Below are 15,411 nucleotides of genomic sequence, written 5' to 3' on the forward strand. Positions count from 1 at the left end.
AGAAAAATAGCTTTATTGCTTTGCCAGACAAAGGAGGCTACAGCAGGCTAAAGCCTTCAAAACCACACACCTGCCGGAGGAAGAGGCTGGGGGAAGGGGGTGGTTAGGGAAATAAGGGATCGAGCAGGTTTTGAGAGGAATTGTGTACATGTTGCCAACTTCATTTGTCATGTTTTCAAGATCCTACCGGGTTCCTGAAACAAAAGGCCAAGAAAGCGGATGCCCAATTAGCTCAGTCAGAAGAGCATAAGACCCTTGATTTTAGTGTTGTGAGTTCAAGCCCCACACTGGGGTATAGAGATTACTAAAAAATTAAAAAATAAAACTTAAAAAAAAAAAAAGGACAAGAAAGGAGGAGGTCTGCAGAAGAGAGGAAAAAGATTACTTCAAAAATCAAACTTTCCGGGATCCCTGGGTGGCGCAGTGGTTTGGCACCTGCCTTTGGCCCGGGGCGCGATCCTGGAGACCCGGGATCGAGTCCCACGTCAGGCTCCCGGTGCATGGGGCCTGCTTCTCCCTCTGCCTGTGTCTCTGCCTCTCTCTCTCTCTCTGTAACTATCATAAATAAATAAAAAAATTAAAAAAAAAAAAAAAGAAAAAAAAAAAGAAAAATCAAACTTTCCTGAAGCATTAGCGCAGCCATATTTATTTTTGTTCAACTTTATGCTTTTAAGCAATTTCAAGTGTAGTGTCACATTAGATTACATTAACAAGGAGGCAGCATGGGGGACAGTGAGAATCAGCAATCCCCTGCTTTTCTCCAGTACATTTCACTTCAAATTCTGGAACAGTATTTACACTATTTGCTTTGTTCTCTCTTGCTAATGCCTCGGTGTGGTAGATTGATCAGGGGTCATGCCTCCCATTTCCTTGAGGGTAAAACTGAGACCAAGAGTGGTCAAGAGGTTGACACATAAAATGACGACTGACAGCTGAGACCGACAACACGGGTTTAGGGTTCCTGGCCCTGAGTATGTCCCACTTTGCAAAAGGCTCTGGAAACCATCCCCATCAATTAGGGTGCTTTGGGTTTTTCACACGCACTTAGCTTCCAGCCCAAACCGCTCTAACTACAGCTGCCTCAACACTTCTCAATTCTTTCCCACAGAATATTCTCCTGGGAAACAAGCGCCCTCTGGCGGCCTTCTCAGGTGCTACGCCCATGTCCGGCAGAGAAAAGAGTGGCAGAAAAAATCCTCAACCTTTTCTGGAGAGAAAGAGGACTCTAGGGACCTGCCATCTCCATAAGTCCAGTCCATCTTCCTTGAAGGGGAGGGGAGAGGAATGACGGCTTCTCCGAGGCCCTTTCTAAACCCACCAGTTTCAGGATAATTCTCACATTCCTTTTTTTTTCTTTTTTAAGATTTTATTTATTCATGAGAGACGGCAGAGAGAGAGGCAGAGACCCAGGCAGAGAGGGAAACAGGCTCCACACAGGGAGCCCGACGCGGGACTCGATCCCAGGACTCCAGGATCATGCCCTGGGCGGAAGGCAGGCAGGCACTCAGGTGAACCAGCCAGGCGTCCCTGATTCTCACATTCTTAGTCTTCACCACTCCACACATTTCTCCTCATCACTGTGAGCCAGGCTCCAGTCACTGCTGGGAACAAGAAAGCCTAGGTGCTCCAGAAGAGCTCTGGCTGACTCAGGAGGCCCGAGGCTCTCTCCCTGCCTGTTCCCACACTTGAGGAGCCAAATAGCTCCCTCTATCATGACCTCTCTATAGCATCTTTTTATAGGAGTGATTTGAGTAGGAGGAAAATCTGGAGGATGGTGTCCTACAAGTGAAGCGAATGTTTGTAGGGGTGGTCAACTGTATCCAGTGCTGTAATGGACAGCTTCTGGAGAGTAAGGCAAGGTGTACGAACTTGTCACCCGATTAGCAAAACAAAAGTTCCCTGGAGAACTTGCCAAAAGCCATTTCTGCAGAGTAGGGAGGATGAATGTCTGATTGAAGTGAGTTCAAGACAAAATTAGAGACATTTTTTTTTTTAGTTTAACTGTGTAGGGACAGGATATAGCTGGAGGGGAAACTGGCATCAAGGGAAGGTTTTCTTTCATATTTATATATTTATAAAAATATTTTTTTAAGATCTTATTTATATATTTGATAGAGCATAAGCAAGGAGAATGGCAGAGGGACAGGGAGAAGAAGACTCCCCACTGAACAGGAAACATGTCATTGGCACGTCTTGTCACAGGGCTCCATCCTGTGACTCCATCCTGTGACCCTGAGATCATGACCTGAACCAAAAGTGGCCTCAACTGAGCCACTCAGGCGCCCCTCTATACATACAATTTAATAATAACTGTATCATTAACAATAAACATTTCAGGGGCATCCGGCTGGTTCAGTTCATGGAGCCATGCAACTCTTGATCTCAGGCTTATAGGTTTGTAAGATTATTCAAAAATAAAATATCTTAGAAAAACAAAACAAGGGACACCTGGGTGGCTCAGCGGTTGAGTGCCTGCCTTTGGCCCAGGGCATGATCCTGGAGTCCCCGGATCCAGTCTCATATCAGGCTCCCTGCATGAAGCCTGCTTCTCCTCCCTCTTCCTATGTCTCTGCCTCTCTCTCGGTGTCTCTCATGAATAAATAAATAAAATCATAAATAAATAAATAACAGAACAAGGGGCACCCTTCCCCCTGCTCATGCTCATTATCTCACTCTGCTCTCTCAAGTAAACAAAATCTTTTTTAGGAAATTTTATAAAGCAAAACAAAACAATGAACATGTCACTGACATATACCATTCACGCAGAAAAGTAAACAAACTATGAGTGTGCAGCTCAGTGAGTTTCCACAAGGTGAACACTTTCATGCTACCAGCACCCAGATCAAGAAACCATGTGACCTGTTCCCAAAAGTTCTCCTTACAGCCCCTTCTAGTCACCATTCACCCCACACAAACAACAAGTACCCTTACTTCTATCACCAAAGATTAAAAAGCAGGACTTCCATCTTACAAAATTTTATGTCAGTAGAATCAAACAGCATGTCCTCTTCTGCATATAGTTTATGTTCAACATGGCTTGTGATTTCATCCATAGTATGATAGTCCTCTCCTTTCTGTTGCTGTATAAAAGAACCTCCATTTACCCATTCTATTGTTGATAGGCATTTGGGTTGTTCTCTACTTGGGGCTAAGATGAATAATGAAGCTATGAACATTCATTTAAGTGCTTTTTGGTGCACTTATGAATCATAATGTACCTTCTGTGCCATCTCTTACCTTTCCAGGGCCTTCCTGTGGCTACTTCCTCACTTCCCACCTCTCTCACCACTCAACATGACCAAGACCTCATCTGGCCACCTTCCCTGACTCCCCTCAGGGGAGTCTTAACCGTGGGCTGGCCACTTCCTCCCTTGTGGTTCCTAGCCTGGGCTTCCCCTCCATAGGCTTCTGCTACACCCAGTGTTCAATACTGGTGCTCCAAAGACCCAGTTTCCAAAAACACTTTTGGCACATCCTCAATGGACTTACCATCCTCATGCTGATGAACCCCAAATCTCTCTCCTGAGTACCAAGCCCATAGAATAAACAACTTATCAAATTGCTCCAAGAACTGTGCTGCCTATGGTTGAAATCACATTACCATCCACCCCCAATTGCTTAAGTCATTACCTAGGATTCATTCAACACTCCCTCAACTCTGTTATCAAAATCCCATGATCTCTACCTCTGGTCAAGGTTACTCCCTCCTACTACTAAGGCCCCTGCCTTGGTTCGGGATTATCACCTTTCCTCACCCGGACTGTTCGGACAGCCCCCACCTTTCAGGCCTTCCCACGCTCCCCCACTGACCCACCCTGCATCAATTCTGATCCCATTATCACCCACCCTCCACACCCTCCACTGTCCACTGGCCCAACCCTTCAGCGAGCTCTAAGTCCTTTGAGAGCTGACTCCTTCCTCCCACTTGGGTCCCTCACAACCACTCCCATTGGCCCATTCTGGGACTTGGCTGGAGCACTTCATAAGTGGTTCCCAAAAAGTGCCATTCTCGCTTGCCTCCTTGCTTCTGAGGGTTCTTCTCCTTGGAAAGCACCGCACCTCACCTGACCTTAAATTCCCCTCTTCCAAGGCAGCCCGGGTGGCTCAGTGGTTTAGCGCTGCCTTTGGCCCAAGGTGTGATCCTGGAGACCCCGGATCGAGTCCCACGTCAGGCTCCCTCCATGGAGCCTGCTTCTCCCTCTGCCTGTGTCTCTGCCTCTCTCTCTCTCTCTCTCTCCCCTCTCTGTGTATTCTCATGAATAAATAAATAAAATCTTAAAAAAAAAAAATTCCCCTCTTCCAGGGACCTACACCAAGAACTGTGCCAGCCTTCAAGCTTCAGCACCTTTAATCTCCTTTGGGAGGTACCCCGCCTCCTCCAGCCTCCCCCATCTCCATCTCCTCCCATCCTCTGGGTTGTACCAACCCTCCACAAAGGGCAACCATTATCATGGTGATGATTCCAGATTGCATTTGGCTAATGTAAACCCCCTGAGGGTAGGAATTGTGGCACTTTGTTTCAAACCCTCAGTTTGTCCCAGTAACCAATAAAATACTTGTTGAATGAATGAATGCAAGAATAGGGATGTTGAACCAAGTATTGAACTCCCCAGACAGAACGCCTGGGTGGTTCAGTGGTTGAGCTTCTGCCTTTTTGGCTCTGGGTGTGATCCCAGGACCCTGGGATCGAGTTCCACATCTGGCTCCATGTAGGGATCCTGCTTCTCCCTCTGCCTGTTTCTGCTTCTCTCTCTCTGTGTCTCTCTTAAATAATAAAATAAAAAAATAAAATAAAATAAAATAAACAAAAAACACCTCCCCAAACATGAAAAGAGGGAAGAAAAATTTCAGATTTAAGGGAGAAAAATGTTTGAAATAGTGGGCTGGGCAGGAAGGGAATCCCAAATAGGACCATAGGAACTGTGACCACAGAGATAGTGTTGGATTTCTGGAGGGCACTGGTGCTGGAGTGCTTGTGAGGGAAGAAGGAGATGGAGCAGGAGACAAGGGTGCTTCACTGTAAAGAATCTGGTGTTCTGGACCACAAAGGCTTTGGACTTCAGCCTGTCACCCATTGCTTTTGAAACTATAGGTTGAAGGCAATCATAACATTCATTTTGTTTGGTTGATTGCTTTGTGGGTTTTGTTGTTTTAGAGAAAAAGAGAGGGGTGAGGAGGGGCAGAGGGAGAGGGAGAAAATCTTAAGCAGGCTCCACACTGAGCACAAGCTAGATCTCCCAACCCTGTGATGAGGACCTGAGCTGAAATCAAGAGTCCGATGCTTAACCTGACTGAGCCACCCAGGTGCCCCTCATTACCAGGATGTTTTAAGTGACATAAAATAAAATGGAAAATAGTGTGTTGTGTGAAGTATGAATAAGTGATGTATTAGAAACACTTTGAAAAGAAGAAAAAAAAAAAAAAAGAAACACTTTGAAATGGTATTCTGGGTAACAGGTCCAAAATGTATGAGAGCCCCTGCTTTAAGTAATGTTGGGAGTGCTGGTTACAGGAAGGGCTTTGAACAGAGGAAGAGATCAGATTTGCATTTAGAAAGATCACTTGAGGCCAGGGTTTGGGAGTCTGGCTATACCAGAGCAGCAGTGGGGAGGAAGAACGAATAGATGTTGGTGGTGCCATTTCTGCCAAGGGCCCTAGGGAGAGTCATAAGCTTGAAAGGAAAAGAGATGCAAACTTGAAGCAAGTAGAGTTGAGTTGCCAGTGGGCTGTTCTAGGTGGATTCAGAAGAGGGGCTAGAATTCAGGAAGGAGATCCCTACTGGAGACTAGAACTTGGGAGCTCTGCGGGGATAAAGCTGAAGAAGTAGGGGGCGGGGTAACTGTTCAAGAGCACCCATGAAAAAATGGAGAGGCACCTACTAGAAAAGACTGTCATTCTAGAGCAAACATTGAGCCATGAGACCAGACATAGCCTGTGCTCAGAATACTAACCTACAAAACTTGTTACATAGCACAATGTAATAGAAATACAAATTGTGTATCTAAATAATGTATGTGATCTTTAGTCCTCAATGTCCTTAAAATCCGTATCATACAGTTCAGTGGTCCCCCACCCTGACTGTGTATCAGGACAATTTAGAGAGCTTTCTGATCTCACAGATTCCAGGCAGGGCCTCACTCAAAAATTGCAACATCAAAAAATTCAAGGGAGACCAGAGCATCTATAATTTCAAAAAAGCTCCCCAAATTGGTAGCCATCAGGAAAAAAACTGAGGAGGGCACCCGGGTGGTCCAGCCAGTTAAGTGTCTGCCTTCGGCTCAGGTCATGATCTCAGGGTCCTGGGATCCCTGTGTTGGGCTCCCTGCTCAGAGGGGAGCCTGCTATAAACTGTCTCTCTGCCCCTCTCCAAACCCCGTTCACATGAATGCTTGCTCTTGGTCTCCCTCTCTCTTAAAAAAATAAATAAAATCTTAAAAAAGGAAAAAAAAAAAGAAGAAAGAAACTGAAGTATTCTATCTGTGGTATTGAACCAATCAAGTGAGAAAAGGAATGTTTGGGACAATGTTTATAACATGTTGTGTCTATGTAAAATCAAAAGTGTATGTGCGAGAACATGTACTTCTTAGCATGGACACAGACCCTAGGAGACACAAAAAAGCTGGCCACGATGGTAACCAACAGGGAAAAAAAACAGGGTAGTTGGCACAGGGATTAGAGTAAATCTCTAGGCCTTTTTGGTATCATTTGAATTTGTGCCATACAAATGGATTATCAAGTCAATAAATAAATTCCCAGATGTTTGTGATGTAGAACCAGGATTTGAGAACCTCTGATTGTTAAATACTCCTCTTCATCTTGATAGCATCTAAGACATAGGGATTTTTGTTGTTGTTGTTTTTTAAGATTTTATTTATTTATTCATGAGAGACACAGAAAGAGAGAGACAGAGACACAGGCAAAGGGAGAAGCAGGCTCCATGCAGGGAGCCTGATACAGGACTGGATCCCAGAACCCTGGGATCATGACCTGAGCCAAAGGCAGATCCTCAACCACTGAGCCACCCAGGTGCCCCAAGAGACTCTTAATCATAAGAAACAAACTGAGGGTCCCTGGAGGGGAGGTGGATGGGGGGATGGGACAGTTGGGTGACAGGCATTCAGGAGGGCACATGATGTGATAAGCACTGGGTATGATATAAGACTGATGAATCACTGAACTCTATCTCTGAAACTAATAATACATTATATGTTAATTAACCAAATTTAAATATTTAAAAACTCCTATGGGGTTTTAATTAAAGATTTTATTTATTTATTTATTTATTTATTTATTTATTTATTTATTTATTTGACACAGAGAGAGAATACAAGCAGGGGGAGCAGCAGAAGAGGGAGAGGCAGGCTCCCTGTCTGGGCTCCATCCCAGGACCTCAGGATCATGACTTGAGCCAAAAGCAGACGCTCAACCACTGACCAACCCAGGTGCCCCAAAGACGCAGATTATATACAAGTTCCTGCCTGATAGCCTGGCGGGGGATGGGGGTGAGGGGGTGCGGTGGGGGGGTGGGAGGAGTTCATGCTGCCTGCCATAACCAGGCAGAAACCCAAACCTGCCTCTAGCACAGTTGGGTGAAAGGAGGATGGGCACAAGTAAAACATGAAATCAGAAAAGGAATGTTTCTTTTATCTCCAGAAATTAAGTCTGATAAATGGATGGAAAATTATTTGGATTTTGTTTTGTTTTTGTTTTTGTTTTTTACAAGATGACTCCCTTCTCCAAGCAAAAATGGACAAGGTACTGCAGTACCTAATGCAAATTTATTTTTTTATTTTTTCCTAATGCAGATTTAAAAGCCAAGTTTCAGGGATCCTCAGGTGGTTCAGTGGTTTGGAGCCTGCCTTTGGCCCAGGGTGTGATCCTAGAGTCCCAGGATCAAATCCCACATCAGGCTCCCTGCATGAAACCTGCTTCTCCCTCTGCCTGTATCTCTGCCTCTCTCTGTGTGTGTCTCTCATGAATAAATAGAATCTTCTAAAAAATAAATAAATAAAATAAAATAAAAGCCAAGTTTCTGGGCAGCCTGGGTGACGCAGCGGTTTAGTGCCGCCTTTGGCCCAGGACATGATCTTGGGGACCCAGGATGGAGTCCCACATGGGGCTTCCTGTGGGGAGCCTGCTGCTCCCTATGCCTGTGTCTCTGTCTCTGTCTCTCTCTCTCTCTCTGTGTCTCTCATGAATAAATAAAATATTTAAAAAAAAATAAAAGCCAAGTTTCTGTGGTTGCCAAGGAATGTCAGGGAGGAAGCAGGAACCCTGCTGGGGCACCTCAGTATTTAAGAGACCCAGTTGTGGTCCACCTCTTGTCACCATTCTCAAGTACCAGAGAGGCTTCCTTCCCACCTCTGCATCACCTCCTGCCTCATTCAAGTCACCACCTTCTCCTAGCAGGACCTGGTGATGATCCCCTCCAAACTGATCTCCTCAGCTCTACCATTGCTGCTCTGGAATCAATTCCCCATTCTACAGCCAGGGTTAGGGTTATCTTCTTAAAATGTAAAAGTTACTTTGTTATCCCATAGCCTTTGAGATAAAGGCCAAGTTCCAGAATGTGGTCTTCAAGCCCACAAGCCCCTGCAGAGTCTGGGCCCTCCTCACCCTCCTCTTCTCCCATTGTTCTTGGCTATACACAAGAGATTCTGGCCAGCCTCAGAGCCCTTGCTTATGGCCTGTTCCTCTGCCCAGAATACTCTCTCCTATCTCTCCTAAGGATTTATCCTTCTGGACATATCAGATTCCCTTCTTTTTTTTTTTTTTTTAAGATTTTATTTATTTGGGCAGCCCGGGTGGCTCAGTGGTTTAGTGCCACCTTCAGCCCAGGGCCTGATCCTGGAGACCCGGGATCAAGTCCCACGTCAGGCTCCATGAATGGAGCCTGCTTCTCCCTCTGCCTGTGTCTCTGCCTCCCTCTCTATCTCTCTCTGTGTCTCTCATAAATAAAATCTTAAAAATATATATATATTTTTTTTATTTATTTATTCGTGAGATACACAGAGAGAGAGGCAGAGACATAGGCAGAGGGGGAAGCTGGCTCCCTGTGGGGAGCCTGCTTCAGGAATCCAGCCCAGGACCCGGATCACGACCTGAGTGAAAGACAGATGCTCAACCACTGAGCCCCAGGCACTCCTCAGATTCCCTTCTTAAACACTCAAAGCATTCATAGTCCCCCCCCCCCCCCCCCCCCCCCCCCCCCGCTCCCCGGCAGGGGTCACACTTTTTCTTTGTAACATGTATCCAATCTTTATGTTCGAGGAGTCCCTTGAACCAGGCACTGGCTGGTACTATATAAGGGGCTCAAAAGGGTAAGGTCCCTACCCTTTTAAGTTTATTGTCATTTGGGGGAGGGTACTCACCCCAATCCAATAATCACTGAATCAAATGTAAACATATGGTGCCTGGAAGGTGGATGATAACTGGGGAATATATCAGTTAGGATGTCTGAGGGTAAAGCTCTCCTGGAATGGGTGAATGTTTGCTGAGTGAAGTGACTATGGAGGTGAGACCATTTCAGGCAAAGGTCCAGGGAAACACTGACCCTGTTTGGATCTAGCAAATTGGTAGGCTCTTACTAAAGACTGAATGAATGAGCAAAAATTGACTTGTCCCAGAATCATATTAGAATTCAGGCCTTGGAACACCTGGGTGGCTCAGCAGTTGAGCAACCTCCTTTGGCTCAGAGTGCGATCCTGGGGTCCCAGGATTGAGTCCCACATCGGGCTCCCTGCATGGAGACTGCTTTTCCCTCTGCCTATGTCTCTGCTTCTCTCTTTGTGTCTCTCATGAATAAATAAATAAAATCTTAAAAAAAAAAAAAAAAAAAGAAATCAGGCCTCCCACTCAGTGTAGTGTTCCTCCCTTACCCTAGGGCTTCTCTTGGATTTTGGAGAGCATGCCCTAAGAAAATGTGGGAAGTGTTCTGGTAAAATGATGCTTTTCCTTTTGCTTCCATTTCACATTTCAAGTGTCAGGTTTTTATTCCAGTACTTGGATTCACTGGTGTAAGTGCTTCAATATGTTAGCCCTCTTGGGCTGATCCATTTTGGGAATATCTGCTTAGGCAAGGAGGGAGAGCTTTCAATTCCTTTCTTTGACTATGAAACGAATACTGATTGTATATTTACACTGCACACACATGCAAAAAGTTTAAAATGTTGACATTTGTGTCTTTGAAGATGGTAAAATTATGATTTTTTAAGATTTTTAATTTATTTGAGAGAGAGTGTGCAAGCTTGAGCAGGAGAGTGGGGGGAGGAGCAGAAGGAGACTCCCGACTGAGCTGGGAGCGGCATCCCAGAATCCTGAGACCATGACCCCAGCTGAAGGCATACCCTGAAGGGGCCCCACAGATGATTTTTTTTTTTAATTGTACTGATCTGTATTTTTTAAGCTCATAATTATTTTGTATTATTTGCATAACACAAATCTATAAAAGCAAAAGCTTTTCTTGTCTTTTTTAAAGATTTTACTTATTGGGACGCTTGGGTGGCTCAGCAGTTGGGGATTTGCCTTCTGCTTGGGGCGTGATTCTGGAGTCCCAGCATTGAGTCTCTCATCGGGCTCCCTGCATGGAGCCTGCTTCTCCTTCTGCCTATGTCTCTGCCTCTCTCTCTCTCTCTCTGTCTCTCATAAGTAATCTATTTATTCATGAGAGTCAGAGAAAGAGAGGCAGAAGGAGAAGCAGGCTCCCCATGGGAAGCCTGATGTGGGACTGGGTCCCAGTACCCCAGGATCACTCCTTGAGTCAAAGGCAGATGCTCAACCACTGAGCCACCCAGGCCTCTCAGCCAAAGTTTTTCAAAGAAACAATTCGGGGCACCTAGGTGGCTCAGTTAGTTCAGTGACTGCCTCTGACTCAGGTCACATTCTCAGGGTCCCGAGATCATGCCCCCACAACCAGCTCCCTGCTCAGAGGGGAGTCTTCTCCCTCTTCCACTTCCCTTACCCCCACTCATCCACTCTCTCGCTCTCTCTCAAATAAAAAAAAATTTTTTCAAATAAATACAATCTTAAAAAAAAAAAAACTTAATTTAATGAATTTAATGGTTGGCCCTAACCAGAGGTAATGGTCATAATCACCAGACACCCAAAATATACGATTTAAATAAGCAGATAAGCAGAACGTGTGCTCTATGCATGCTGTCTACAGACAAGTGCTCTTGCAGCTCCATCACTTTTATAAAACCATTCAATCTAGGATCTGTCACTGATGCAGGAGTTACAAAAATAAATATGGCCACCCACAGGGCGCCTGAGTGGCTTAGTCGCTTAAGTGTCTGCTTTCTGCTCTGGTTGCTCTGGTGGGACCCAGGTACAGGGATGGAGATCCGCATCAGGCTCCGGCTCTGCCGGGAGCCTTGCTTCTCTCTCTCTCTCTCTCTCTTTGTCAAATAAATAAAAATAAAAATCTTAATATATATATATATATATATATATATATATGGTCACCTATAAAATGGGAACAATTTCTCCCTCTCAGGGTTGTAAGGATTAAATGAATTAATACAGATAAAGCACTTGGAACAGTGTCTGTCACATAAATACTATATGTATTATGTATTTATGTATTACGTATTTATTGTATTTATGTTGTTGCTGTCTAGGAGCTCCCAATAGGGTAAGGGTAGAAACGAAGGAAATGGTTCTGAAAAAGTATGGTATGAGCTTAAAACGGAAGTGAGCAATGAATGTGGAGTCCAGCAGCCTGCAGTGCAGGGCTCGAGTCTTGTGTGTCCGTGGCTAGCACTGCAGGAGCCTTAAGCGCTTCGTTGTTGGGGCCTAGAGGTCACAGAGCCCAGTCGTTGGGTCATTCGGTTCCTACTCTTCTTACAAAAATTGGGGCCTGGAGGCCCGGGAGGAAGGGAGAAGGGGCCTACAGTACCGCACGGTTATAGGTCGAGCCACGGCTGGACCCCGAGTGGTCAGGACAGCTCTCTCCAGCCTGCGCGTCCCCTCCGCGTGTGGACCTCAGGGAAGGGGGGGGCTACGCAGTCGTGGCCCTCCGCGGGTAGGAGGTTCCCGGGCCACGGTGCGGGTTGGGAACTACGCTCCCCAGCATGCAACGCGGCAAGAGAGGCGTCTCGGTCTCTACCCTCGCCTCCCAGGTTCTGCTGGGAGTTTTCATTGACCTCTGAGCCCCTATCCATTCGGATCTGCTCTGGCCTCCTCTCGGCCCCGCCCCTTTCAGAAAGCGGATGACCCCTCAGAGCCCCGCGAGCTGCTTCCTTCTTCCCCTCTCATTGGTCCAGCGTAGCTGCCTTTCGGGAGCGAGGAGGCGAAGTTGCTTACTGATTGGTGGATTCCGTTTGGCGCCAACTAGGAAAGGGGGGCGGGGCAGCGGCGGTCCCTAGTGAGCAGCTATTACCGCGAAAGGCCGCCTCGGCAGCGACAGTCCGGAAGAGAGGTGAGACTCCTCTTGGTGCTCTGCGACCCCGGGTTCGGGCAAGGGGGTGAGAGAAAAGTGAAGAGAGTGTGAGCCCTGGCCGTTGCCTTGCGGCCCTGGCCGCTTTCTCTTCCCGACCCGACGCGTTTGTTTGGATTTAATCCTCAGGTTGCCGGCGCCCGCCCGCCCGCTGGCCTCGCGGGGTGCGGGGGAAGCACCCGTGCATGTGCCTGGCGCCTGCTGGGTCTAGACACCCGCCCGTCCGCGCCGCTTGCCCGCGGCAGCCGCATCCCTGAACCGCGGGGTCGTGTTTGTGTTTGACCCGCGGGCGCCCGCGGCGGGGCGCGCGGCCGAGGCCGGTGCCGGCGGGGCGGGGCGGCGCGGCGGAGGCGGAGGAAGAGGGAGCGGGAGCCCTGGGAGGCCGGGTGCCGCCATGGAACTGGGCCCAGAGCCCCCGCACCGCCGCCGCCTGCTCTTCGCCTGCAGCCCGCCTCCCGCGCCGCAGCCCGTCGTGAAAGCGCTGTTCGGCGCGCCAGCCTCGGGGGGCCTGTCGCCTGTCACCAGCCTGACGGTCACCATGGACCAGCTGCAGGGACTAGGCAGGTGAGGAGGGACTGGCGAGCGGTGCCACAGGCCGCTGGGCTCCCAGATGGCTCTCGGTGGGGCGGGGGCGGGATCTGGCTGGGAAACGGGTCCGGAGCGGGGCGAGACCTGCCCGCCGCTCGTGGGCCGCCCCGCTGAGCTGGGGCCCGCCATGTGCACCCTCCCCCCCAGGGCGGAATGTTGGGCGGGAGAGGCCGTTCGGACCCTCCAGGGCCGCCCTCAGCCCCGAGCCGGGCCCGGTAGGGGGTGGGGTCGGCCCGGGGTCCCCACTTAGGCTACCCATTTCAGATTGCTTTGTACTCTCCTTCTGTCCCAATCCAGGGAAGTTCTTTGTAATCTCCCCCCAAGAGGGCAAAGCAGACCCTTCAGGCGCCTCACTTCCACCCTTTCCTGAACCACTTAGCTTCCTGCGAGCTTTGTTCCTTCTCTACAGAGACACATGGCATTTTCTTTCCTGTCGTTTGTGCAAAATCCTCTTCGTTCCTCACCACGTGCACATTCCTGATGTCCACCCCTGCTTTCCTAAGGCAAGGCCTTTTTATTCAACTCTCCATCCTCAGAAGCTCCCTGGACTTTTCCTTCTAGCAAAACCTGCATCACGGTGTTTCTGGTGGGGTTGCTTTCCCTTCGATTTTGGATGTCCCATTTTCTTTGTAAGCACATGTCTTGTACATTTCTAACCTCTGAAAAGCAGGAACTTGTCCAATTTATCTTTCATCCTAGCAGCTAGAACACATGCTCTCCCTTCAGAAAATACTCCAGCATCATAGTCCTCTTGCCTACAGTGTAACCCAGGCCATGCCTTCCCACCACTTTTGCATCTTTTATTTTCAAGTGCTGAGTGTTTTGGGTGGCAAAGTGGGTTCTGTGATGTGGCCCAGAAGTAGATGATTGATAGCAGCCTGGATACTTGCCTAACCTCGTGGCCTGTCTCCTGTGTGTACTTGTAGTTATGTTTTGGAAATAGAAAGAGGGGCAGCTGGGTGGCTCAGTGCTGAGGTGCTCTGCCTTTGGCTCAGGTTGTAATCCTGGGGTCCTTGGATCCATCCACATCAGGCTCCTCCCCACAGGGATCCTGCTTCTCCCTCTGCCTGTGTCTTTGCCTCTCTCTCTCTCTGTCTCTCATGAATAAATAAATAAAATCTTTTTAAAAAATACATAGGGATCCCTGGGTGGCGCAGCGGTTTGGCGCCTGCCTTTGGCCCAGGGCGCAATCCTGGAGACCCGAGATCGAATCCCACGTCGGGCTCCCGGTGCATGGAGCCTGCTTCTCCCTCTGCCTGTGTCTCTGCCTCTCTCTCTCTCTCTCTCTGTGACTATGATAAAAAAAAAAAAATTACATAGAGTTCTTTCTCTTGCTTTCAGTGAATATGAACAGGCGCTGGAGGTGAGAAACAGCAGTCTGCAGAGAATGGGCTCTTCTGAGTCAACCGATTCAGGTATTCCTTTAGTCTCTACCATTTATTATGTGTTTACTGTGTGAGGATCAAAACTTGGAATGTGTTGTGAACGTGTGCCCCACCTAGGAACTTAGTCTGGTGACTACCTGAGACAGTAAACCAGAGTCATGGCATTCAGTAACCAATACCCTTAACATAGGCCAGATAAGGCCCTATGGTAGTTTATGGAGGAAACCAGCGTCAAGTGTCTGCATGGAGGTAGAGTGTGCTTGATCTTGAGGATGAGTAGGTGGGTACAATGAACCATAACACCAAGACCAGAAAGGTGTATTGGTTGAAATGCAGGGCCAAATTATTGAAAGTGTGATGACATTGTTTCAGTGAGCCTGCGGTGGAGGAGATGGGCCCAGTGCATTTTACTCTAATTCACAACTTCATGCTACTGCAGGGTTTATATTTGCACAGATGCTTTAGGCTAGGGAACTACAAGAGCGAAGATCTTAAAATGGAAACTTCTTAAGAACTAGGGATAGGATTCTTGTGGCAGCATGGCAAATGAGAATATCAGAGCTAACACTTGACTTTCTGCAAAGTTATGTGGATCTCATGAGGAGAGGTGTGCAGTAGGCACACTCGTGGGTCTGGGCCATACTGAGAGCAGTGTGTCTTCCACCTTGCTCCCTTTGGTGAGATGAGCACCTTACTTGGTGTTATTTTGTTAAAGGCCATGAATACTTGGCTTGTTTGTCACATGACTGATAAATGTATTTTTCAAAACCCCCAAATTAAAAAAAAAGAAAAAACCCAAATTACACATATGATCTGACAAGATAAAATATTTGAAGTCAAAACTATTCCAGAAAACAGTTACCTATTCTTTCCATAGTCAGAACTCACAGAAAGTTACCTGGGTAATCTCTATTTGAATAACCAACCATTCATTAGAAGATTATGTTTAATTCTCACATCCTGTTCCCTTGATGGTATTTGCAAATAGGTAAAGGGGATTGG

The 15,411-nt window shown here is 47.4% G+C and overlaps 1 protein-coding gene and 1 long non-coding RNA gene across 7 annotated transcripts in view; one reads left to right on the top strand and one right to left on the bottom strand.

Annotated features, from left to right (window-relative positions):
• Window positions 1–12,647, bottom strand: LOC144290136 (uncharacterized). Its single transcript, XR_013357962.1, has 3 exons — window positions 11,897–12,647; window positions 2,972–3,080; window positions 1–194 (listed from the first exon to the last, which is right to left on the bottom strand). It is a non-coding gene; the product is annotated as an uncharacterized LOC144290136 (long non-coding RNA).
• CDC25A (cell division cycle 25A) overlaps window positions 12,268–15,411 on the top strand; it is a 25,801-nt gene continuing 22,657 nt past the window's right edge. For 2 of the 6 annotated variants that reach the window (XM_077859042.1, XM_077859041.1), the window contains exons 1-3: window positions 12,269–12,418; window positions 12,566–13,000; window positions 14,366–14,439. In XM_077859042.1, the coding sequence (XP_077715168.1) occupies window positions 12,831–13,000; window positions 14,366–14,439 (244 nt within the window). In that variant the 5' untranslated portion in view covers window positions 12,269–12,418; window positions 12,566–12,830. Of the gene's footprint in view, window positions 12,419–12,565; window positions 13,001–14,365; window positions 14,440–15,411 lie in introns of all 6 variants that reach the window. The other 4 variants (XM_077859040.1, XM_077859039.1, XM_077859043.1 and 1 more) reach the window with 3 other exon arrangements.

This window comes from Canis aureus, chromosome 19 (genome assembly GCF_053574225.1).
Source record: "Canis aureus isolate CA01 chromosome 19, VMU_Caureus_v.1.0, whole genome shotgun sequence".
Classification (NCBI taxonomy): Eukaryota; Metazoa; Chordata; class Mammalia; order Carnivora; family Canidae; genus Canis; species Canis aureus.